The 23,918-nt window shown below is 45.7% G+C and overlaps 1 protein-coding gene across 6 annotated transcripts in view; it reads right to left on the reverse strand.

Annotated features, from left to right (window-relative positions):
- The window catches only part of specc1 (sperm antigen with calponin homology and coiled-coil domains 1), a 275,302-nt gene that overhangs the window by 180,446 nt on the left and 70,938 nt on the right, over positions 1 to 23,918 (reverse strand). For all 6 annotated transcript variants that reach the window (XR_013499063.1, XM_078224557.1, XM_078224561.1 and 3 more), the window contains exons 8-9: positions 1,771 to 1,913; positions 440 to 531 (exon numbers count right to left, since the gene is read on the reverse strand). Coding sequence is in view for 5 of the 6 variants with exons in the window: in XM_078224557.1 (XP_078080683.1) it covers positions 440 to 531; positions 1,771 to 1,913 (235 nt within the window). In the remaining variant the exon portion in view is untranslated. The remainder of the gene's footprint in view (positions 1 to 439; positions 532 to 1,770; positions 1,914 to 23,918) is intronic.

Genomic DNA, 23,918 nt, shown 5'->3' on the forward strand with positions numbered 1-23,918 from the left:
ACTCTCTCGTTTCCTTCTCTATGAATGGTATGCTCTATCTGTATATCGTGCAAGAAACAATACTTTTCATTGTATGCTAATACATCAGACAATAATAACTCAAATCAAAATCTCAGTTTACAATAACTGATTGCTACTGGAAAATATCAGAGTACAAGATCAAGATCAAAGCTGGTGCACAGAGACAGACAATCTGAACAACACAATTCAACATTGCCCACTTGATTAACTAAGATTAAACAACTGTGGAAGTTGGGAAGTCCGTTGGATTTTAGAGGAACAATATAATGCTGCGTAGGGTAACAATCTAATGAACTAAGTGCAAGAACCTGACTTTGCTATTGTCCACCTTCCCCTATGTACAAGAGTTTTGCTCCTAATCTGACTGGAACCCCAGCTCTTGGGGTCCTGCTGAGAGACAGTGATACTGAACCCCCACCTGTATTGGGGACACAGCAGCAGCAGGGGGTACCTTCCCACTGTGGAAACCCCGGGGCCCGGCTGGAAGCTGTGATGGGAAACTGCTGGCACCTGCAGGAAAGTAAATATTCAGTTAGAGAGTGGAACACAAAGCACACAGACCATCCAACAACCTGCCACATGCACAGTCCATCAACCCTCCACACAGACAATCCATAACCCACCACGCAGACCATTCACCAACCCGCCACACGCACAGTCCATTAACCCTCCACATAGACAATCCACCAACCCTCCACACAGACAATCCACCAACCCTCCACACCGACAATCCATAACCCACCACGCAGACCATTCACCAACCCGCCACACGCACAGTCCATTAACCCTCCACATAGACAATCCACCAACCCTCCACACAGACAATCCATTAACCCTCCACACAGACAATCCATTAACCCTCCACACAGACTATCCTGCAACTCTCCACATAAATTCAGCTTTCACATTGGCTCCGAGTCAATCAATCACTCACACTGCCCTTCACCGTAGAGCAGAATGTTAAGCTGCTGCACGCATTCTGATCATTCACAATGGGTTTATTGTGATAATATTGTTTCATGCAAACAGCAGCTTTCACTCTTCCTTTGTGCATCCACTGCCTGTCCAAGAGCAAGAGAGGTGAATGGGAGAGAGAGAGGGAGAGAGAGAGGAATGGGAGGGAGAGAGGGAGAGAGAGAGGAATGGGAGAGAGGGAGGGAGAGAGAGAGGAATGGGAGGGAGAGAGGGAGAGGGAGAGGAATGGGAGAGAGGGAGAGAGAGAGAGGAATGGGAGAGAGAGAGGGAGAGAGAGAGGGGAATGGGAGAAAGAGAGAGAGAGAGGAATGGAGAAAGAGAAAGAGAGAGGAATGGGAGAAAGAGAGAAGTGAATGGGAGAGAGAGAGGGAGAGAGGGAGGGGAATCAGAGAAAGAGAGAGAGGTGAATGGGGGAAGAGAGGGAGGGAGAGAGAGATGAATGGGTGAGAGAGAAGATGAATGGGGACAGAGATGGTGAATGGGAGACTAGAAGCCATGAGATGTAACACAGCAACTATGAAATTATTGCTCAATATATTTTGATCAACTCAGTGGTTGAATAATTTGCTTGATTGATAATCTAGTCCTTGAGCAGTAATCCATTAAAGCCACAGATAATAAACTGCAGGGTTACTGCCAAACCAGCCATAACTAACATAACCAGCTGCAAGTGGCAAAGAGTTGTTACAAATCTGACAGAAGTGCCAATCTCAGCTCCAACAATGAGACACCAGTCACAGTCAGGCTCGGAACATGGGCAAATTGCTGCCGTACTTGGGAGGGAGCTGTTGAAGGATTTGATAAGGGTTTTGACTCGCGGAGAACTTTCTGGGGGCATTCGACTGATGGTCTGTCTCTGGCATGAGATCTCTCCGTCACATCTGAACTGCTCCAAGCTCAAGTCTTCATTCCTTGTCCTGAGATTGAGTGAGGATTGGAGTGAGCACAAAAGACAAGTGTTAGAAATATTCACGATCCAATAGATTTGGAACAGAAAACCCGACCATACTTTTTTAGCCAAACTGAGGGACGTCCGTCATTTGTGTCTGACTGTGAAATAACTTCAGAGCAATCCCTGAGCAAAGCTGGCTGTCATAGCAATGGTTTTCCTTTGGGGAATAAGTGTAGAGCTCAAGGTCTGAGGGCTGTTTCACTTTCAAACAAGTCACAGACTTTTGCAGTAGGTTGTTGGTGAGTGTGCTGAGTCAGAACAAAGATCCTAAAGAGACCTGGAGGATCCCCGGTATCACTGGGTATTGATGGCCAGAGAGATATTGGGGATTGTGCCTTGTGACCAAGATAATCTCCCAGGACTCACTTTAACTCTTCTTTGAAGCACTGGAATGCAACTTCCCAGAATGCCCTAATTCCGAGTTAGCCTTGTGGCTTCCATGTTCACTTGCTGTGGTGGGGGGAGGCGGGGGGGGGGGGGGGGGGGGTGGTGGTGAGTGGTCACAAAATGAGACAGACTAGATGGACCAGTCACTCTTTTAATACTTTGTCTTTGATGCATTGACACTTTTTACCACAGACCAGAAGCGGCTTTGATGGAAGAGTCTGTGCAGTTCCTACTTTAATAGGGGTGAACAGGGTAGGAGGGAGCAAGAGTTAGGGGCATGAATCGAAGTGGGAACAGGGGCCAGAGTTCAAGATGTAGATAAGAGTGGATAAGGTTTTGCCTGAATTACAATATATCCTTTGTTGAAGAAACCAGCAATCAATCTGCAACACAAGAAACAAATGCAGAAAGAAGTCGCGCAGTTGATCGTATTTTAGGAATTTCTCAAAGTTCACCCAGAACTCAGGCCAATAACTTTGAGGATTTGATCTGTGACTTTGCAGATGCATTTCCCTTTCAAAGCCAGGACTAGAAAGGTGTAGATATGAGGATAGATTCGATAGGTTGGGGTTATTTTCCTTGGAACAAAGAAGAACATAAGAACATAAGAAATAGGAGCAGGAGTAGGCCATCTGGCCCTTCGAGCCTGCCCCGCTATTCAACAAGATCATGGCTGATCTGATAGTGGTTTAGTTCCACTTACCCACCTGCTCCCCATATCCCCTAATTCCCTTACCGATCAGAAAACTATCTACCCATGATTTAAACATATTCAACGAGGAAGCCTCCACCACTTCAATGGGCAGAGAATTCCAGAGATTCACTACCCTCTGAGAGAAGAAGTTCCCCCTCAACTCTGTTCTGAACCGGCCCCCCCTTATTTTGAGGCTGTGCCCTCTAGTTCTGGTTTCCCTTCTAAGTGGAAAGAATCTCTCCACCTCTACCCTATCCAGCCCCTTCATTATCTTATATGTCTCTATAAGATCACCCCCTCATCCTTCTAAACTCCAACGAGTACAGACCCAATCTGTTTAATCTCTCCTCATAAGCTACACCCCTCATCTCCGGTATCAACCTGGTGAACCTTCTCTGCACTCCCTCCAAGGCCAATATATCCTTTCGCAAATAAGGGGACCAAAACTGCACACAGTACTCCAGTTGCGGCCTCACCAGTGCCTTGTACAGTTGCAGCAAGACCTCCCTGCTTTTATATTCTCGCGATAAAGGCCAACATTCCATTCGCCTTCTTGATCACCTGCTGCACCTGCAGACTGAGTTTTTGCGATTCGTGCACAAGGACCCCCAGGTCCCTCTGCACAGTCGTACGATGTAATTTTTCTCCATTTAAATAATATTCCAATTTACTATTATTTCTTCCAAAGTGGATAACCTCACATTTGCTAACGTTATATTCCATCTGCCAGATCCTCGCCCACTCGCTCAGCCTATCCAAATCTCTCTGCAGACTTTCCGCGTCCTCCACGCAATTCGCTTTCCCACTCACCTTCGTGTCATCAGCAAACTTGAATACCCTAGATTCAGTCCCCTCCTCCAGATCATCTATGTAAATGGTAAACAATTGAGGCCCCAGCACCGATCCCTGCGGCACGCCACTGATCACCAACTGCCAACCAGAAAAGCACCCATTTATCCCAACTCTCTGCTTCCTGTTAGATAGCCAATCCCCAATCCACGCCAACACCTTACCCCTAACTCCGTGTACCCCAATCTTCTGCAGCAACCTTTTGTGAGGCACCTTATCGAACGCCTTCTGGAAATCTAAAAACACCACATCCACCGGTTCCCCTCTGTCAACCGCACTAGTGACATCTTCATAAAAGTCCAGTAGATTCGTCAAACACGACTTTCCCTTCATGAATCCATGCTGCGTCTGCTTGATCGAACCATTCTTATTCAGGTACTCTGTTATTTCCTCTTTAATAATGGACTCTAGCATCTTCCCAACTACGGACGTTAAGCTAACCGGCCTGTAGTTACCCGCCTTTTGTCTACTTCCTTTTTTAAACAGCGGCGTAACAGTAGCTGTTTTCCAGTCAGCCGGCACTACCCCAGAGTCCAGCGAATTTTAATAAATTACTACTAACGCATCTGCTATTACCTCAGCCATTTCTTTCAGTACCCTGGGATGCATTCCATCCGGGCCCGGGGACTTGTCTACCTTCAGTCCTATTAGTCTACCAAGCACCACCTCCTTAGTAACAGTAATTGTATTAAGGAGGCTGAGAGGTGACTTGATTGAGCTGTACAGAATTATGAGGGGAAGTGATAGAGCGGACAGGATATTATTGTTGCCCTTGGTGGAGAATTCTAGAACCGGGGCCATAGATTCAAGATAAGTGGCAGTAGGTGTAGAGGAGACATGAGGAAGAGCTTTTTTATGCAGAGGGTGGTGGGTGTCTGGAATTCGCTGCTTGAGTTTTTAAACTTTTTAAAAGTACCTGGATCTGCACCTTAAGTGCTGTAGACTACAGGGCTATGGGCTGGGTGCTGGAAGGTGGGATTAGAAAGGGGACCTGGGTGTCCTTGGGCTGGCATGGACAAGATGGGCCAAATGGCCTCCTTGTGTGCTATGTTTCTCCTTGTGTGCTACTGTTCTGTTTCTAAACATAGAGTATAGGAGCAGGAGGAGGCCATTCGGCCTTCAAGCCTTCTCTGTAATTCATTATAATCCTGGCTGATTATCTACCTCTAGCCTGATCCCGCCTTCCCCACATATCCTTTGAGCCCCTTTGCCCCAGGTGCTATATCCAATTGCTTCTTGAAAACATTCAGGGGATGATCTTACAAAAAAAATTCTAAGCGCTGAATGAGTGTGAAAATGGGGGAGAATCGCACTGTTTTTTTGGGGCAAGTTAAAAATTAAATCTTGTATCACTTTGAAAAAAAAAGAAGGATCTGTTTCTCACCAGGAGGGGGAGGGAGTGAGGCCTAAACTCGCTGAAAGCCAGCAGAGTGCAGCAGAAGGTGCCAGAGTGCATGCTCAGATCTCTGTTCTGTGTTTTTGCAGGAAACTTGCCCCCAGCTACTTTGGGGCTCCGCGGCCGATCATGCCCCCTGCATGGACTGATCGCCCAATCCTCCAGCCAGAAGGACCAATCAATTCCCCCGCCCCCGTACGAACTGATTGATCACTCAGTCACCATCCCCACCCTCTGCATTGACCAGCCGATCCCGCTTGCAGCTTGCTTAGCAATCCCCCAGCTTTAGGCCCTACCCACTTCTGGCCCTTCCACCACCAGTAGCCCCACCCCCTCAGGACCCACTGCCTTGGCAGTGCCCACTGGGCACTGCCAGTGTGCCAGGTTGGCAGTGTCACGGTGCCCTTAGGCAGTGCCAGGGAACCAGGCTGGCAGTGCCAGGGGGCCAGGCTGGCACTGCTTAAGGGGCACCCCCTTGCTCACGATCTCCCGGGGGGTCTCAGTGGCCTCTGGTCCTCCTGGCAAGGCCATCATGACAGATTCCTGTTGATGGGGACCATACGTGATCCTCTATTTTATATAGAATTGAAATATTGAGATCAGCCTTGTGCCGGATATCCAGTGCCGGTAAGATTGCGAAGCGAGAAATGTGGCGTGAACCCAATTTTCCGGCTCTCTCACAATCTTACCGGCCAATGGGCAAGATGGTAAAATCACCCCCTGAATGTTTTAACCTCAACTACTTTTTGTGGTAGTGAATTCCACAGGCTGATCACTGGGCGGCATAGTGGTTAGCACTGCTGCCTCACAGCGCCAGGAACCCGGATTTGATTCCCGGTTTGGGTCACTGTCTGTGTGGAGTTTGCACATTCGCCCCGTGTCTGTGTGAGTTTCCTCCGGGTGCTCTGGTTTCCTCCCACAATCTGAAAGAAGTGCTGGTTAGGTGCATTGACTCAAACAGGTGCCGGAGTGTGGCAACTGGGAGAATTTTACAGTAACTTCATTGCAGAGTTAATGTAAGTCTTACTTGTGACGAATAAATAAACTTTTAATTTTCTCTCATCTCTGTCCTAAACAGTCTATGCTGTATCCTCAGACTGTGGACCCCTGGTTCTGGACACCCCCAGCATCAGGAACATCCTTCCTGCATCGACCCTATCTAGTCCTTTTACAGGTATTTTACAGGTTTCTATGAGATTCCCCCCCCCCACCTCATTCTTGTAGAACATAGAACATAGAACAGTACAGCACAGTACAGGCCCTTCAGCCCTCGATGTTGTGCCGAGCTTTGTCCGAAACCAAGATCAAGCTATCCCACACCCTATCATTCTGGTGTGCTCCATGTGCCTATCCAATAACCACTTGAAAGTTCCTGAAGTGTCCGACTCCACTATCACAGCAGGCAGTCCATTCCACACCCCAACCACTCTCTGAGTAAAAAACGTACCCCGTACATCCCTCCTATATCTCCCACCACAGCTACATCCACCCGAGGAAATAGTCTCTGAACGTCCACTCTATCTATCCCCCTCATCATCTTATAAACCTCTATTAAGTCGCCTCTCATCCTCCTCCGCTCTAAAGAGAAAAGCCCTAGCTCCCTCAACCTTTCCTCATAAGACCTACCCTCCAAACCAGGCAACATCCTGGTAAATCTCCTTTGCACTCTCTCTAGTGCTTCCACATCCTTCTTATAGTGAGGTGACCAGAACTGCACACAATATTCCAAATGTGGTCTCACCAAGGTCCTGTACAGTTGCAGCATAACCCCACAGCTCTTAAACTCAAACCCCCTGTTAATAAACGCTAACGCACTATAGGCCTTCTTCACGGCTCTATCCACCTGAGTGGCAACCTTCAGAGATCTGTGGATATGAACCCCAAGATCTCTCTGCTCCTCCACATTCCTCAGAACCCTACCGTTGACCCTGTAATCCGCATTCAAATTTGTCCCACCAAAATGAATCACCTCGCACTTATCAGGGTTAAATTCCATCTGCCATTTTTTGGCCCAACTCTGCATCCTATCAATGTCTCTTTGCAGCCTACAACAGCCCTCCACCTCATCCACTACTCCACCAATCTTGGTGCCATCAGCAAATTTACTGATCCACCCTTCAGCCCCTTCCTCCAAGTCATTGATAAAAATCACAAAAAGCAGAGGACCCAGCACTGATCCCTGTGGTACACCACTGGTAACTGGTCTCCAGTCTGAAAATTTTCCATCCACCATCACCCTCTGTCTTCTATGAGATAGCCAGTTACTTATCCAATCGGCCAAGTTTCCCTCTATCCCACACCTCCTTACTTTCTTCATGAGCCGACCATGGGGGACCTTATCAAACGCTTTACTAAAGTCCATGTATATGACATCAACTGCTCTACCTTTGTCTACACACTTAGTTACCTCCTCAAAGAATTTAATCAAATTTGTGAGGCAAGACTTACCCTTCACGAATCCGTGTTGACTATCCCGGATTAAGCTACATCTTTCCAAAAGGTCATAAATCCTATCCCTCAGGACCTTTTCCATTAACTTACCGACCATTGAAGTAAGAGTAACCGGCCTATAATTACCAGGGTCATTCCTATTTCCTTTCTTGAACAGAGGAACAACATTCGCCACTCTCCAGTCCTCTGGCACTATCCCCGTGGACAGTGAGGACCCAAAGATCAAAGCCAAAGGCTCTGCAATCTCATCCCTTGCCTCCCAAAGAATCTGAGAATATATCTCATCTGGCCCAGGGGACTTATCGACCCTCAGGTTTTTCAAAATTGCCAATACATCTTCCCTCAGAACATCTACCTCCTCCTATCAGCCTGTATCACACTCTCATCCTCAAAAACATGGCCCCTCATTCTTCTGAACTCCAGCTAAAACAATTCTAACTGACTCAATCTCTCCTTGTGCGCCAGTCCCGCCATCCCAGGAATCAGTCTGGTTAACCTTCTCTGCACTCCCTCTACAGCAAGAACATCCCTCCTCAGAGAAGGAGATCAAAACTGCACACAATATTCCAGGTGTGGCCTCACCAAGGCCCTACGTAATTGCAGCAAGATATCCTTGACTCGAATCATCTTGCTATGAAGGCTAACATACCATTTGCCTTTTTTACCACCTGCTGCAATAACTGGGTGTCCGAGGGACATCCAGACCTCGTTGCACGTTCTCTTCTTCTAATTTATAGCCAATCAGAGAGTAATCTGCCTTTCCGTTTTTGCTACTAAACTGGGTAATTGCACATTATCCAAATGATATTATGATATTCATTAACACAACAGCTAATCTAGGCATCACTCCATTGGAAATACAAGACTGTCGAGTAAAGGCTTATCTCTAATGATAGATTTGTGTAAGGAGCGAGGTCACTGTGATGTCACTCACTGAGAGAAGGTGAGGAGAGTAGTTCTAGCTTTGTCTTGATAATATGTAACCTTTGTAAATAGTTAGGGTGTAAATAAAAGGTTTTTAAACAAAAGTTCGCTATTCCCAGCATGCTTGCTTTTATTGGTTGAGTCAGGATGTCATGTTGCAGCTTTATAAAACTTTGATTATGACGCACTTTAGAGTATTGATTCAATTCTGGTCGCCACACTACAGGAAGGATGTGGAGGCTTTGGAGAGGGTGCAGAAGTTTACCAGGATCAAAAACAGAAACCGCTGGGAAACAGCGCCAGGCTGATTACAATATTCACAAGCTGATTTCAATCTCATTAACAAGGTCGGGACAATATTGTCCAGGCTCACTAATGGTTCTGACCCTGTTTTTGTAATCTGTACCCCAATTGATACAGGCGAGTGTGTCATATGCCTTTTTCACCACCCTATTAACCTGCCTCTCCGCCTTCAGAGATCTATGGACACAAACACCAAGGTCCCTTTGTTCTTCGGAACTTCCCAGTGTCAGACCTTTCATAGTATACCTCCTCGTCAAATTACTCCTTCCAAAGTGCATCACCTCACACTTTCAGGCTTAAATTCCATCTGCCACTTATCCACCCATTTGACCATCTCATCTATATCTTCCTGTAACCCAAGACACTCAACCTTACTGTTAACCACCCGGCCAATCTTTGTGTCATCAGCAAACTTACTGATCCTACCCCCCACATAGTCATCTATGTCATTTATGTAAATGACGAACAATAGTGGGCCCAGCACGGATTCCTGTGGCACGCCACTGGTCGCTGGCCTCCAGTCACTAAAGCAGCTGCTTGTCATCACCCTCTGTCTCCTACCGCTAAGCCAATTATGAATCCGCCTTGTCAGATCACCCTGTATCCCATGTGCATTAGCCTTCTTAATAAGTCTCCCATGTGGGACTTTGTCAAAGGCTTTGCTGAAATCCATGTAAACGACATCAACCGCACTACCCTCATTCACACACTTGGTCACAAGCTCAAAAAATTCAATCAAATTTGTTAGCCATGACCTCCCTCTGACAAAACCATGCTGACAATCCCTGATCAAGCCTTGCCTCTCCAAATGGAGAGAGATTCTCTCCTTCAGAACCTTCTCCAGTAGTTTCCCAACCACAGATGTGAGACTCACTGGTCTGTAGTTCCCTGGCTTGTCTCTACAACCTTTCTTAAACAGTGGGACCACATTAGCTGTTCTCCAGTTCTCTGGCACCTCCCCGGTCGCCAGGGAGGAATTAAAAATTTGGGTCAGAGCTCCTGCAATTTCCTCCCTTGTCTCCCGCAACAACCTGGGACACAATTCATCCAGACCTGGAGATTTGTCCACTTTTAAGCCCACCAATACCTCCAATCTCTTGTCACTCCCTATGACAATTTGCTCTAGAATCTCTCAGTCTCTCTCCCCGAGTTCCATCACTACCTCCTCATTCTCGTGGGTGAAGACAGATGTGAAATATTCGTTTAACATCCTACCAATGTCCTCTGCCTCCGCCCACAGATTTCCCCTTTGGTCCCTAATGGGCCCTACTCTTTCCCTGGTTATCCTCTTCCCATTGATATACTTATAGAATATCTTAGGATTTTCTCCACTTTTACCAGCCAGAGCTTTCTCATATCCCCTCTTTGCTCTCCTAATTGATTTCTTAAGCTCCATCCTGCACTTTCTGCACTCAACTAATGTCTCCGCAGACTGACTCCCTTATACTTGTTAAAAGCCTCTCTTTTCCTTCTCATTGTATCCTGAATGTCTCTGGTCATCCATGGTTCTCTGGGCTTGTTGAACCTTCCTATTACCCTGGAGGGAACATGTTGGGCCTGTACTAATGCCTCTGCAGACTTACACCCACGAGGGGCACAGGCTTGGAGGGTTGAAGGGCCTGTTTCCTGTGCTGTACTGTTCTTTGTTCTTTATATAGGTGGGGCGAAGTATTTATTCTTTTGTTAGAAGTAAATCGGCAGTTCTGTGACTGTTTATCCATATCTCTGAACAAAAATAAAGGTTGCTGTCTGTTGAGCCAGAGTTCCATTCTGGGACCAGACTGTCCAGTAATAACATCAGCTGGGATTGCAACAAAGGTGGGGGCTTGCTTGTCCAAGATTCGAACCATGGAGAACACGTTACTGGATGCTGATTAGAAATAATTCATTGTGATAATTTGAAATGTGGAAAGCAAGTTACTGGATGCTGAATGAGAAAACTTATGATTTATTGTCATAAGGTGGGATCTGTTAATTTCCAAAAAGTAGTGTACAGGGGGGTACTGAGGTATGCTCAGGGAAGATGAAGAATGCACCCAGATTTACACTTACTGCTCGGTGGAATGGCCACAGAACATTCCAAGTGTCAGGAAAAATCACAATGTCTACATCAATGGGGATGAAGTAGAAAGGGTCGAGAGCTTCAAGTTTTTAGGTGTCCAGATCACCAACAATCTGTCCTGGTCCCCCTATGCTGACACTATAGTTAAGAAAGCCCACCAACGCCTCTACTTTCTCAGAAGATTAAGGAAATTTGGCATGTCAGCTACAACTCTCACCAGCTTTTACAAATGCACCATAGAAAGCATCCTTTCTGGTTGTATCACAGCTTGGTATGGCTCCTGCTCTGCCCAAGACCGCAAGGAACGACAAAAGGTCGTGAATGTAACCCAATCCATCACACAAACCAGCCTCCCATCCATTGACTCTGTCTACATTTCCCGCTGCCTCGACAAAGCAGCCAGCATAATCAAGGACCCCACGCACCTCGGACATTCTCTCTTCCACCTTCTTCCTTCGGGAAAAAGATACAAAAGTCTGAGGTCACGTACCAACCGACTCAAGAACAGCTTCTTTCCTGCTGCTGTCAGACTTTTGAATGGATTTATCTTGCATTAAGTTGATCTTTCTCTACACCCTAGCTATGACTGTAACACCACATTCTGCACTCTCTCATTTCTTTCGCTATGAACGGTATGCTCTGTGTAGCGCGCAAGAAACAATACTTTTCACTGTATGTTAATACATGTGACAATAATAAATCAAATTAAATCAAATCAGAATGTTAGGCAAATCTAGTCAATTGGAATGTTCCGCTGGTGTTTTGTGAACAATTTAAAAATGGAAGCTGCTTAAAGGCTGGAACAGAGTAATGGAACAAGTGCTTTTCGATATGTTGATGAGCCTAGCAACACTGCAAACAGCTGTTTACCTAAGGCAAGCTGGTAACTCTGGGAACCAGAAGCGTTTGAATAAAGTGGACTGGGGTGGACAAGATGAGAGGTCACACGACACCAGGTTAAAGTCCAACAGGTTTATTTGAAATCACAAGCTTTCAAAGCGCTGCTCCTTCCTCCGAAAGCTTGTGATTTCAAATAAACCTGTTGGACTGTAACCTGGTGCCGTGTGACCTCTCATTTTGAATAAAGTGTCAGAGATTTAAAGGATGAAACAAGGCATGAATTTTGCTAAAAGTTCTACCTTTTTCTAAAACTTAGACTCACAAAGTAATGGTAATTAAATTTGACTTCTGAAGAGGTTAGTTCAGATAAGGGGAGATCAAATGGAAAAACTATACATCAGAAGCAATTCAACCTCTGTGAGAGTAGCTGTTATAGACTTCAGCCCACAGCGAGAATAGTTGTCAGAACTCCCAACAAACGTGTTTGTGAAGAGAGCCTGTTTTTAACAACCAGTTGTTTTGTCCTACCTCAGCTGCAACTCCAAAATATATAACAGCCTTGTGTGGTAACTGTTACTGGATTTTGCATAGGGAAAATTAGCTCTGTGGGTAGTAAAATAAAGGTGTTTGAAACTGGGTAAGGTCTGGGATACTGTGTATAAACGTTGATTTAGTTAAGTGCGCTTCTAGTTGACTTTAACATTGTTTATTGTACTGTTTGATAAAACATTTTGTTTTAAATCATCACAAAATTTCTGGGACATCATTCTCTGGTTTTCAAATTTTTCCTCGGTTATTTTAAACTGCAAGGCAATTGTTCCGAGTTTCCCTTCTGGGATTTGAAATAAAAACATAGAAACTAGAAGCAGGAGGAGGCCATTCGGACCTTCGAGCCTGCTCCACCATTCATTATGAAATTGGCTGATCATCAAGTTCAATATTCTGATCCCTTCTTTCTCCCATATCCTTTGATCCCTTTAGCCCCAAGAGCTATATCTAATTTCCTCTTGAAATCAGACAGTGTTTTGGCTTCAACTACTTTCTGTGGTAGTGAATTCCACACATTCACCACCCTCTGGGTGAAGAAATTTCCCCTCACCTCAATTCTAAAAGGTTTACCCCTTATCCCCTAACTATGACCCCTAGTTCTGGACTCCCCCCCTTCAGGAACATTCTTTCTGAATCTACTCTGTCTAACCCTGTTAGAATTTTACACGTTTCTATGAGATCCCCTCTCACTCTTCTTAACTCCAGTGAGTATAATACTAACTGATTCAGTCTCTCCTCACCTACCATATTATGGTCACTTGTCCCCAAGGGTTCTCTCACAACTAAATTGCCAACAAATCAAATCAAATCCTTTCTCACTGCACAACACCCAGTCCAAGATGGCCTTTCCCTTGTTGGTTCTTCAACGTATCGCTCCAGAAAACCATCCCGCATGCACTCCAGAAATTCCTCCTCTATTGCACTGTCACTAATTTGACTCTCCCAATCTATATGCAGATTAAAGTCGCCCATAATCAGATGTTCCTTTAACACATGCATCTCTGATTTCCTGTCCAATGCTTTTCCCAACATTACCACTGCAGTTTGGTGATCTGTAAACCACTCCCACCAATGTTTTTGCGCCTTGGTGTTTCTTATATTGACCCATACAGATTCCACATTATCTATGCTAATTTCTTTCCTCAATATCATATCAATATCATCTTTAATCAACAATGCCACTCCACCACCTTTTCCTTTCTGTCTGTCCTTCCTAAACACTGAATAGCCCTCAATGTTTAATTCCCATTCTTGGTCACCTGGCAAATAACCTGCCATTTACATTCAGCCATGCTCTTAACAAAAGTGGCGGCTCTTTGTGGGCTATTAAAAGAAAAATTCCTTGAATTGGTGACTTTAAAGGTGGTGAGAGTGAGGAGGGTGTTGAACCAGGAGTGGCATTGTGAGGTTTTAAAGTGGGTGACTGCTAAATGGCTTTGGCAATTGCTAAGTCTTATCTGGGAGTCAAAAATATAACCTTGGAGGGTTTGGAAAAGGTATCTAAAGGTAAATTAATGGAATTGGCAGAGAAGTTGCAATTGGGATTATGTGTCAGGGTAAGGAAAGCAAATATAATTGAAGGTATAGCTCAGCATTTGAAGTTGGAAGGGATGCGAGAGTGGCCAAGTTCTCCAAAGGGTGAGGCACTTGAATTAACCAAAATTCAATTACAATCGAAACAATTAGGTCTCAAAAGAGAAATGGAAAGAACTTGTATTGGAGGAAACAAAATAGAACGGGAAAGAGGAACATTGGAAAAGGAAAAAGAGAGAGCTTTCCAACAAGAACAAGCAGAAAGGCAGGAGAGAGAGAGAAAGAGGGAAGGGTAATTGTAAATGGAGAAGTTAGAAAAGGAGGAAGGAGAAAAGGAGAGAGGCAGAGAATTCCAGCTTAAAGAGTTGGTGGTTAAAAGATTGAAATCAGGAGAAGCTGAGTAAGGATTTATTTCCCGATCTGAACCCAGTGGGGAGATGTAGTTCAGATAGGCGCTTCCAAAATTCACAGAAAAAGATGCAAAAGTATTTTTAATTCATTCAAGAAAATCGCTAAACAGATGAAATGGGAGAAAGAGCTCTGGATGTTACTTTTATAAAGTAGATTAGAAGATTGGGCTGCTGAGTGTATGATCCCTACACTCCCCACCCCATGGCAATGCGGTTTGTTGCCATCAGGACCCTCCCAATGAGTTCCCCCTCATGACTCCTCTGCGCCCTCCCCTTTGACGATCAATCTCCATGCATGCCCCCCATTGCCAATCTGCCCCCTTGCCCCCCATTGCCAATCTGCCCCCTTGCCCCCCATTGCCAATCTGCCCCCTTGCCTCCCCTGTCATAGCCCACTCCCATTCAGGCCCCACCCCTTGACACTGTCCTTGGCACAGTTGTCGTGCCTGGTGGGCAGTGCCAGGGTGCCCGATGGGCAGTGCCAGGCTGGCAATGCCCCCAACCACTGGGGGCTTCAATGGCCTCCGATTCCCCGGCTTGGCCATCACGTCTGGTCTCCGTTGGTGGGCACCAGCAGTGATTCTCATCCTTTCACTGACGAGGGGGTAAATTCCGGGAAGCCGGAAACAGCGGTGCCAGATACGTTAATGATATGCTAATATTTAAATCGACTTTGTGCCCTTGTTGGGTACAAAGCTAATCACGCTGGCAAAACAGGGCTGGGAAGATGGCTTTTGGCACGAGACTGGTTCGCAACCGGCACAAGATCTAACAGGGCAACGGGCCGGAAAGATGGCGCCCTAGATGTTTTCATTACAATAAAATTGGGCACACCAAGTCATTGTGCTGGGGTTTAGTTGGCAAACTGGTTGGACTGATAGGACATAGTAAATAGTCTCACAACACCAGGTTAAAGTCCAACAGGTTTATTTGGTAACACGAGCGTCGTCCCTTCATCAGGTAAGGAGCAGCGCTCTGAAAGCTTGTGCTACCAAATAAACCTGCTGGACTTTAACCTGAGACTACTTGCTGTGCCTACCCCAGTCCAACGCCGGCAACTCCACTTCATGATAGGACATAAGAAAGGAATTAATAGGTTAGAGATTGTAGAACAAGAGAAACCAATAGGATTTATTCAAAGAGAAAAGCAGCCAACAGGGCTAGCTGGAGGTATGGAATAGTGTGCACAGCCTGTTCAAGGTCTGTGTGAGTAGTAGCTGGCAGGTATGTGTGATGATTTTGTCTCTGGAGGTAAAGTCTTTTCACGTCTACACAATGGAATGGGCAAAGATGTTCACATTTTGAGAAATACTGGAGCAAATCATAGAACAGTACAGCACAGAACAGGCCCTTCGGCCCACGATGTTGTGCCAAGCTTTATCTGAAACCAAGATCAAGCTATCCCACTCCCTATCATCCTGGTGTGCTCCATGTGCCTATCCAATAACCGCTTAAATCGTTAATGTTGTTGGATCAATCGTTAATGTTGTTGGATAAGGATATCTGTTGTCCAGAGGGGATCTTGCAAGATGTTTTAATCAGTGGAATTCACAGGGAAGGAAAGAAAATTCCATTGTTTAAAGTAAATTTGAAAAGTAGTTTGAAGACAGGAAAATGATTGCAGGAGTAGTAGAGAAATTGCCTATTGCAGAGGTTCAATTTCAGCAAATGATATAGCAGGATCACCGTTGAGAATGATGCCTACTTTAGTCAAACAGCTTGTAGAAAACCAACCCACAGGAAGTGTTGCAGGTGGAAAACGTTGTCTTATTTCCTGATTGTGTGATAACGAGGTCACAGGTACATAGGTTGAAACAGGAGGGGGAGTCTAGGGGAGAGGGCAAGGAGACCAAAGTGTAATTTAGCTAATATTACCTTGAGTGAGATTGTGCTCGGTGAAATATTGGAAGATAACTGTTTCTTTCAGAGAAGTTAATGGAGTTGCAACAAAGAGATTCAAAGATAAAGCGGATATATCAAACAGCTTACTCAGAATTAGAAGCACAGTGTATTCCAGAATGTTATTATCTGAAGGATAATACATTGAGAAAGTGGATTCCTTGGCAGACATATTTAAAATGTCAGTATTCACGGGGGAGGTGCCGGATGATTGGAGGGTGGCTCATGTTGTTCCGTTGTTTAAAAAAGGTTCCAAAAAAAATCCGGGAAATTATCGGCCAGTAAGTTTGACGTCGTTGGTGGGCAAGTTATTGGAAGGTGTGATAAGGGATAGGATCTACAAATATTTGGATAGACAGGGACTTAATAGGGAGAGTCAACATGGCTTTGTGCGTGGTAGGTCATGTTTGACCAATCTATTAGAGTTTTTCGAGGAGGTTACCAGGAAAGTGGATGAAGGGAAGGCGGTGGATGTTGTCTACCTGGATTTCAGCAAGGCCTTTGACAAGGTCCCTCATGGGAGGTTACTTAGGAAGGTTCAGTCGCTAGGTATACATGGGGAGGTAGTAAATTGGATAAGACACTGGCTCAATGGAAGAAGCCAGAGAGTGGTTGTGGAGGATTGCTTCTCTGAGTGGAGGCCTGTGACTAGTGGTGTGCCGCAGGGATCGGTGTTGGGTCCATTGTTGTTTGTCATCTATATCAATGATCTGGATGATAATGTGGTAAATTGGATCAGCAAGTTTGCTGATGATACAAAGATTGGAGGTGTAGTGGACAGTGAGGAAGGTTTTCAAAGCTTGCAGAGGGATTTGGACCAACTAGAAAAATGGGCTGAAAAATGGCAAATGGAGTTTAACGCGGACAAGTGTGAGATATTGCACTTTGGAAGGACAAATCAAAGTAGAATGTACAGGGTAAATGGTAGGACTCTGAAGAGTGCAGTTGAACAGAGGGATCTGGGAATACAGGTACAGAATTCCCTAAAAGTGACGTCACAGGTGGATAGGGTCGTAAAGAGTGCCTTTGGTACATTGGCCTTTATAAATCGGAGTATCGAGTATAAAAGTTGGAGTGTTATGGTAAGGTTATATAAGGCATTGGTGAGGCCGAATTTGGAGTATTGTGTACAGTTTTGGTCACCTAGTTACAGGAAGGATGTAAATAAGGTTGAAAGAGTGCAGAGAAGGTTCACAAGGATGTTGCCGGGACTTGAGAAGCTGAGTTACAGAGAGAGATTGAATAGGTTGGGACTTTATTCCCTGGAGCGTAGAAGATTGAGGGGAGATTTGATAGAGGTGTATAAGATTTTGATGGGTATAGATAGAGTGAATGCAAGCAGGCTTTTTCCGCTGAGGCTCGGGGAGAAAAAAACCAGAGGGCATGGGTTAAGGGTGAAAGGAGAAAAGTTTAAAGGGAATATTAGGGGGGGCTTCTTCACGCAGCGAGTGGTGGGAGTGTGGAATGAGCTGCCGGATAAAGTGGTAAATGCGGGGTCACTTTTAACATTTAAGAAAAACTTGGACGGGTTCATGGATGAGAGGGGTGTGGAGGGATATGGTCCAAGTGCAGGTCAGTGGGACTAGGCAAAGAATGGTTCAGCACAGACAAGAAGGGCCAAAAGGCCTGTTTCTGAGCTGTAATTTTCTATGGTTCTATGGTTCTAAGAGAAGGAAGAGAAATGGGCAGAAATACATCAAGTCATAATACCACCTGGATAAAGGAAGAAAATTCCGTGAGTACCTCATGAGGTTCCATTAAGGGGATGTTTAAGAATAAGGAAAACTCAGGCTAAAATACAGAAACAATTTTACAGCCCTGTATTGCATAAAGATGTAGTTAGGTTCTGTCAGACATATCACGTACGGCAGGTATGAAAACCGCAAACTGTAATAAAACTGGCATCTTTAATTCCTGTACCAGTATTTGAGGAACCGTTTACTAGAGTGCCAATAGGTTGTGTGGGACCCCTTCCTAAGATGAAGAGTGGAAATCAGTACTTGCTGACAATTTTGGATGTGTTTACTAGATTCCCAGACACCATACTATTAAGAAGCAGTACAGCAATAAAGATTTAGAAAAATTTACCAAATTCTTTACGAGATATGGTTTATCGAAAGAAATAGAATCGAATCAGAGGTCAAATCTCATGTGAAGGTTGTTTAAGGAAGTCATAAGTAGCCTAGCGATAAAGCATTTTAATTCATCAGCATGCCATCCATGTCACAAAGGGCATTAGAATTATAGAATAGAATCACTACAGTACAGAAAGAGGCCATTCGGCCCATCGAGTCTGCACCGACCACAGTCCCACCCAGGCCCTACCCCCATATCCCTACATATCTACCCTCTAACCTACGCATCTCAGGACACTAAGGGCATTTTTTTTTAGCATGGCCAATCAACCTAACCTGCACATCTTTGGACTGTGGGAGGAAACCGGAGCACCCGGAGGAAACCCACGCAGACACGAGGAGAATGTGCAAACTCCACACAGACAGTGACCCAAGTCGGGAATCGAACCAGGTCCCTGGAGCTGTGAAGCAGCAGTGCTAACCACTGTGCATTAGAGAATGGCATCAGACTTTGAAAACTATGATGAGGACGTATAGTTAGAATTACCCACAGGAGTGAGATTGAGGAATTCCATTCTTATTGTTTGCCATTAGAGATGTATTGAATGACTCTATGAGATGTAGTCCATTTGAATTGATATATAGTCATGGGGAGGTGATGGCCTCGTGGTGTTGCTGGTAGTGCCAGGGATTGTCAGAGGATACAACAGGATATAGGTAGGTTGGAGACTTGGGCACAGAAATGGCAGATGGGGTTTAATCCGGACAAATGAGACGTGATTCATTTTGAAGGATCAAATTTAGGTGTGAATTAAACTGTAAATGGCAGAACTCTTTGGAACATCAACATATGGAGGGACCTGGACGTGCAAGTCCACAGTTCCCAAAAATGGCAACACAGGTGGCCAAGGTGATTAAGAAGGCATATGGCATGCTTGCCTTCATCAGCTGGGGCACTGAGTACAAGAAATCATGTTGCAGCTATATAAAACCTTGTTTAGGCCGCATTTGGAGTATTGTGTGCAGTTCTGGTCACCACACTGTCAGAAGGGCATGGAAACTTTGGAGAGAGTGCAAAGAAGGTTCACCAGGATGTTGTCTGGTCTCGAGGGTGTTGGCTATGAGGAGAGGTTGAATAAACTAGGATTGTTTTCACTGGGAAGACGGAGGTTGAGGGGAGACCTGATAGAAGTCTACAAAATTATGAGAGGCATAGACAGGGTGGACAGTCAGAGGCTTTTCCAGGGTGGAAGTGTCAATTACAAAGGGGCACAGGTTCAAGGTGAGAGGGGGAAAGTTTAAGGGAGATGTGTGGGGGATGTTTTTCACGCAGAGAGTGGTGGGTGCCTGGAACGCGCTGCCAGAGGAGGTGGTGGAAGCAGGCATATTAGCAATATTTGAGAAGCATTTGGATGGATACATGAACAGGGAGGGAACAGAGGCACACAGTTGTCCTCATTTCAATGGTGAGAAGTCTCACAACACCAGGTTACAGTTCAACAGGTTTATTTGGTATCACAAGCTTTCAGAGCGCTGCTTCTTCATCAGGTGAGTGGAGTCAATGTGAGTGTGTCCACTCAGTCCAACACTGGCATCTCCACCTCATTTCAATGGGCAGAAAACTATTAGCAGCATGTGCAGAACCTCAGGAGAACATCAAACTAGGAGTGACAACCCCATGGAACAGAGAAAACAGAGTCCTCAGAAAGAGCTCCAGTTCATTCAGGAATACTGGTAAAACCACCAGAGACTCTTCCCCTTTAATAGAAATTGAGAAACACTGTGATCATTTATAGTTAATGCTCAGATATAACCGAAAAGGAAATGTGTATTTCAACATCTCTTTTCAGCAATACTCAATGTGTATTTATAGAGTCATCGAGGTTTACAGCATGGAAACAGGCCCTTCGGCCCAACTTGTCCATGCCGCCCTTTTTTTAAAAATCCCTAAGCTAATCCGAATTGCCTGCATTTGGCCCATATCCCTCTATACCCATCTTATCTCATTGTTCCACAGGAGCAGGCTGAGGGTAAGAGAGTTCGTTTCTACACTTGATTTATTTATTTTTCAGTGATTTTTGTGTTTAAAATCGGAGGTTTTTTCCAAAACCGGAAGTAGGTCCAGGAGAGGCCTGGGAAGGTTTTTTGGTGGGTTTAAAAGCAGGCCGCTCTTTTGAGCGGGCAGCATAGTAAGCAGGGAGCAGAGTGAGAGCTGTAAGGGCTTTGGCTCTAAGGGCTTAGGCAGAAAGGGTGAGGCGGGGTAAGTTTAATTCGTTTTGTCTCTTCAATTGCAAATCTTAAGTTCAGTCTGTGTGGATTCCGAGGAAAAGGGGGGGGAAATAGCTCATTGTTCCATTGGAGCAACTCTATCTGCTAGTGGTACTGGCAAGGTATCTAGAGGGGATGGGTGTGAAGGCAGTGCAATGTTCCTCTTGCAGTATGTTTGAGGTGAGGGACGCCGTCAGTGTCCCTGCTGATTACACCTGTGGGAAGTGCACCCATCTGCAGCTCCTCCAAAACCGTGTTAGGGAACTGGAGCTGGAGTTAGATGAACTTAGGATCATTAGAGAGGCAGAGGTGGCCATAGACAGAAGCTTCATGGATATAGTTACTCCAGGAAAGGAAAATAGATGGGTGACAGTGAGAGGGGCTGGGAGGAAGCAGTCAGTGCAGGATCCCCTGTGGTCATTCCCCTTAGCAACAAGTATTCCGCTTTGGATGCAGTTGAGGGGGACGACATACCAGTGGTGAGCTGCAGTGAGAGGATCTCCAGCAGAGAGTCCGTGCCTGTGGTTCAGGAGGATAAGGGGGAGAGCGGGAGGGCAATAGTTATTGGGGACTCGTTAGTTAGAGGGATAGATAGGAGGTTCTGTGGCAGCAAAAGAGACTCATGGATGGTATGTTGCCTACCGGATGCCAGGGTCCATGACGTCTCGGACCGTGTTTTCCGGATTCTTAAGGGGGAGGGGGAGGGGGAACAGTCACAAGTCCTGGTACACATTGGTACCAATGACATAGGTAAGAGAAGGGACGGGGATTTAAAACAGGAATTTAGGGAGCTGGGCTGGAAGCTGAGAGCCAAGACAAAACATGTGGTCATCTCTGGTACGTTACCGGTGCCACGTGATAGCGAGTTGAGGAACAGGGAGAGAGTGCAGTTAAACATGTGGTTGCAGGGATGGTGTAGGAGGGAGGGTTTCAGCTACATGGATAATTGGAACACATTCTGGGGAAGGTGGGACCTGTACAAACAGGACGGGGTGCACCTGAACCAGAGGGGCACCAATATCCTGGGGGGGAAATTTGCTACGGCTCTTCAGAGGGGTTTAAACTAATTTGTCAGGGGGGTGGGAAAAGGAGTTGTAGTCCGGAAGTCAGTGTTGAGGGTAGTGAGGTGTTGGGGAAGGTGTCAAGGGTGGGTACCGGTAGACAGGAAGGTGGGTTGAAGTGTGTCTACTTCAATGCAAGGAGCATCCGGAACAAGGTAGATGAACTTGGGGCGTGGATTGGTACTTGGGACTACGATGTTGTGGCCATTATGGAGACATGGGTAGAACAAGGACAGGAATGGTTGTTGGACGTTCCGGGGTATAGATGTTTCAGTAAGTGTAGGGAAGCTGGTAAAAGAGGTGGAGGAGTAGCATTGTTAATCAAGGATAGTTTAACGGCTGCGGAAAGGCACTTCGAGGGGGATCTGCACACTGAGGTAATATGTGCTGAGGTTAGAAATAGGAAAGGAGCGGTCACGTTGTTAGGAGTTTACTATAGGCCCCCAAATAGTAATAGAGATGTGGAGGAAGAAATTGCAAAGCAGATTATGGATAGGTGTGGGGGTCACAGGGTAGTTGTCATGGGGGACTTTAACTTTCCAAATATTGATTGGAACCTTTGTAGGTCGAATAGTTCGGATGGGGCAGTTTTTGTGCAGTGTGTGCAGGAGGGTTTCCTGACACAATATGTGGATAGGCCGACAAGGGGTGAGGCCACATTGGATTTGGTACTGGGAAATGAACTGGGCCAAGTGTTAGATTTGGTTGTGAGAGAGCACTTTGGAGATAGTGACCACAATTCGGTGTCTTTTGTTATTGCAATGGAGAGGGATAGGGCCATACGGCAGGGCAAGGTTTACAATTGGGGGAGAGGTAATTATGATGTGGTTAGGCAAGAATTAGGGGGCATAAGACGGGAACAGAAACTGTCAGGGAAAAACACTAATGAAAAGTGGAACTTTTTCAAGGAACAAATACTGTGTGTCCTTGATAGGTATGTCCCTGTCAGGCAGGGAGGAAATGGCCGAGTGAGGGAACCATGGTTCACAAAAGAGGTGGAATGTCTTGCAAAAAGGAAGAGGGAAGCTTATGTAGGGATGAGGAAACAAGGTTCAGATGGCTCGATTGAGGGTTACAAGTTAGCAAGGAATGAGCTGAAAAAGGGGCTTAGGAGAGCTCGGAGGGGATCAAGGAAAACCCCAAGACTTTTTACTCTTATGTGAGGAATAAAAGAATTACCAGGGTGAGGTTAGGGCCGGTCAAGGACAGTAGTGGGAACCTATGAAGGGTATAGATAGGGTGAACAGTGGGCAGCTTTTTCCCAGGTCGGAGGTGACGATCACGAGGGGTCACGGGCTCAAGCTGAGAGGGGCGAAGTATAACTCAGACATCAGAGGGACGTTTTTTACACAGAGGGTGGTGGGGGCCTGGAATGCGCTGCCAAGTAGGGTGGTGGAGGCAGGCACGCTGACATCGTTTAAGACTTACCTGGATAGTCACATGAGCAGCCTGGGAATGGAGGGATACAAACGATTGGTCTAGTTGGACCAAGGAGCGGCACAGGCTTGGAGGGCCGAAGGGCCTGTTTTCTGTGCTGTACTGTTCTTTGTTCTTTGTTCTTTGTGCATGGAGTCAGTAGAGATAGGAGAGGTGATGAATGAATACTTTTCTTCAGTGTTCACCAAGGAGAGGGGCCATGTTTTTGAGGAAGAGAAGGTGTTACAGGCTAATAGGCTGGAGGAAGTAGATGTTCGGAGGGAGGATGTACTAGCAGTTTTGAATAAACTGAAGGTCGATAAGTCCCCTGGGCCTGATGAAATATATCCTAGGATTCTTTGGGAGACAAGGGATGAGATTGCAGAGCCTTTGGCTTTGATCTTTGGGTCCTCACTGTTCATGGGGATGGTGCCAGAGGACTGGAGAGTGGCGAATGTTGTTCCTCTGTTTAAGAAAGGGAATAGAAAGGACCCTGGTAATTATAGACCGGTTAGTCTTACTTCGTTGGTTGGTAAGTTGATGGAAAAGGTCCTTAGGGATGGGATTTACAACCAGTTAGAAAGATGCGGATTAATCCAGGATAGTCAGCACAGATTCGTGAAGGGCAAGTCGTGCCTCACAAAGTTGATAGAATTTTTTGAGGAGGTAACTGAGTGTGATGATGAAGGTAGGGCAGTTGATGTCATATACATGGATTTTAGTAAGGCGTTTGATAAGGTCCCCCATGGTCGGCTTATGATGAAAGTAAGGAGGTGTGGGATAGAGGGAAAGTTGGCTGATTGGATAGGTAACTGGCTATCTGATCAAAGTAAGAAGTTTAACAACACCAGGT

The sequence above is a fragment of the Mustelus asterias genome, chromosome 12 (genome assembly GCF_964213995.1).
Source record: "Mustelus asterias chromosome 12, sMusAst1.hap1.1, whole genome shotgun sequence".
NCBI classification, from domain to species: Eukaryota; Metazoa; Chordata; class Chondrichthyes; order Carcharhiniformes; family Triakidae; genus Mustelus; species Mustelus asterias.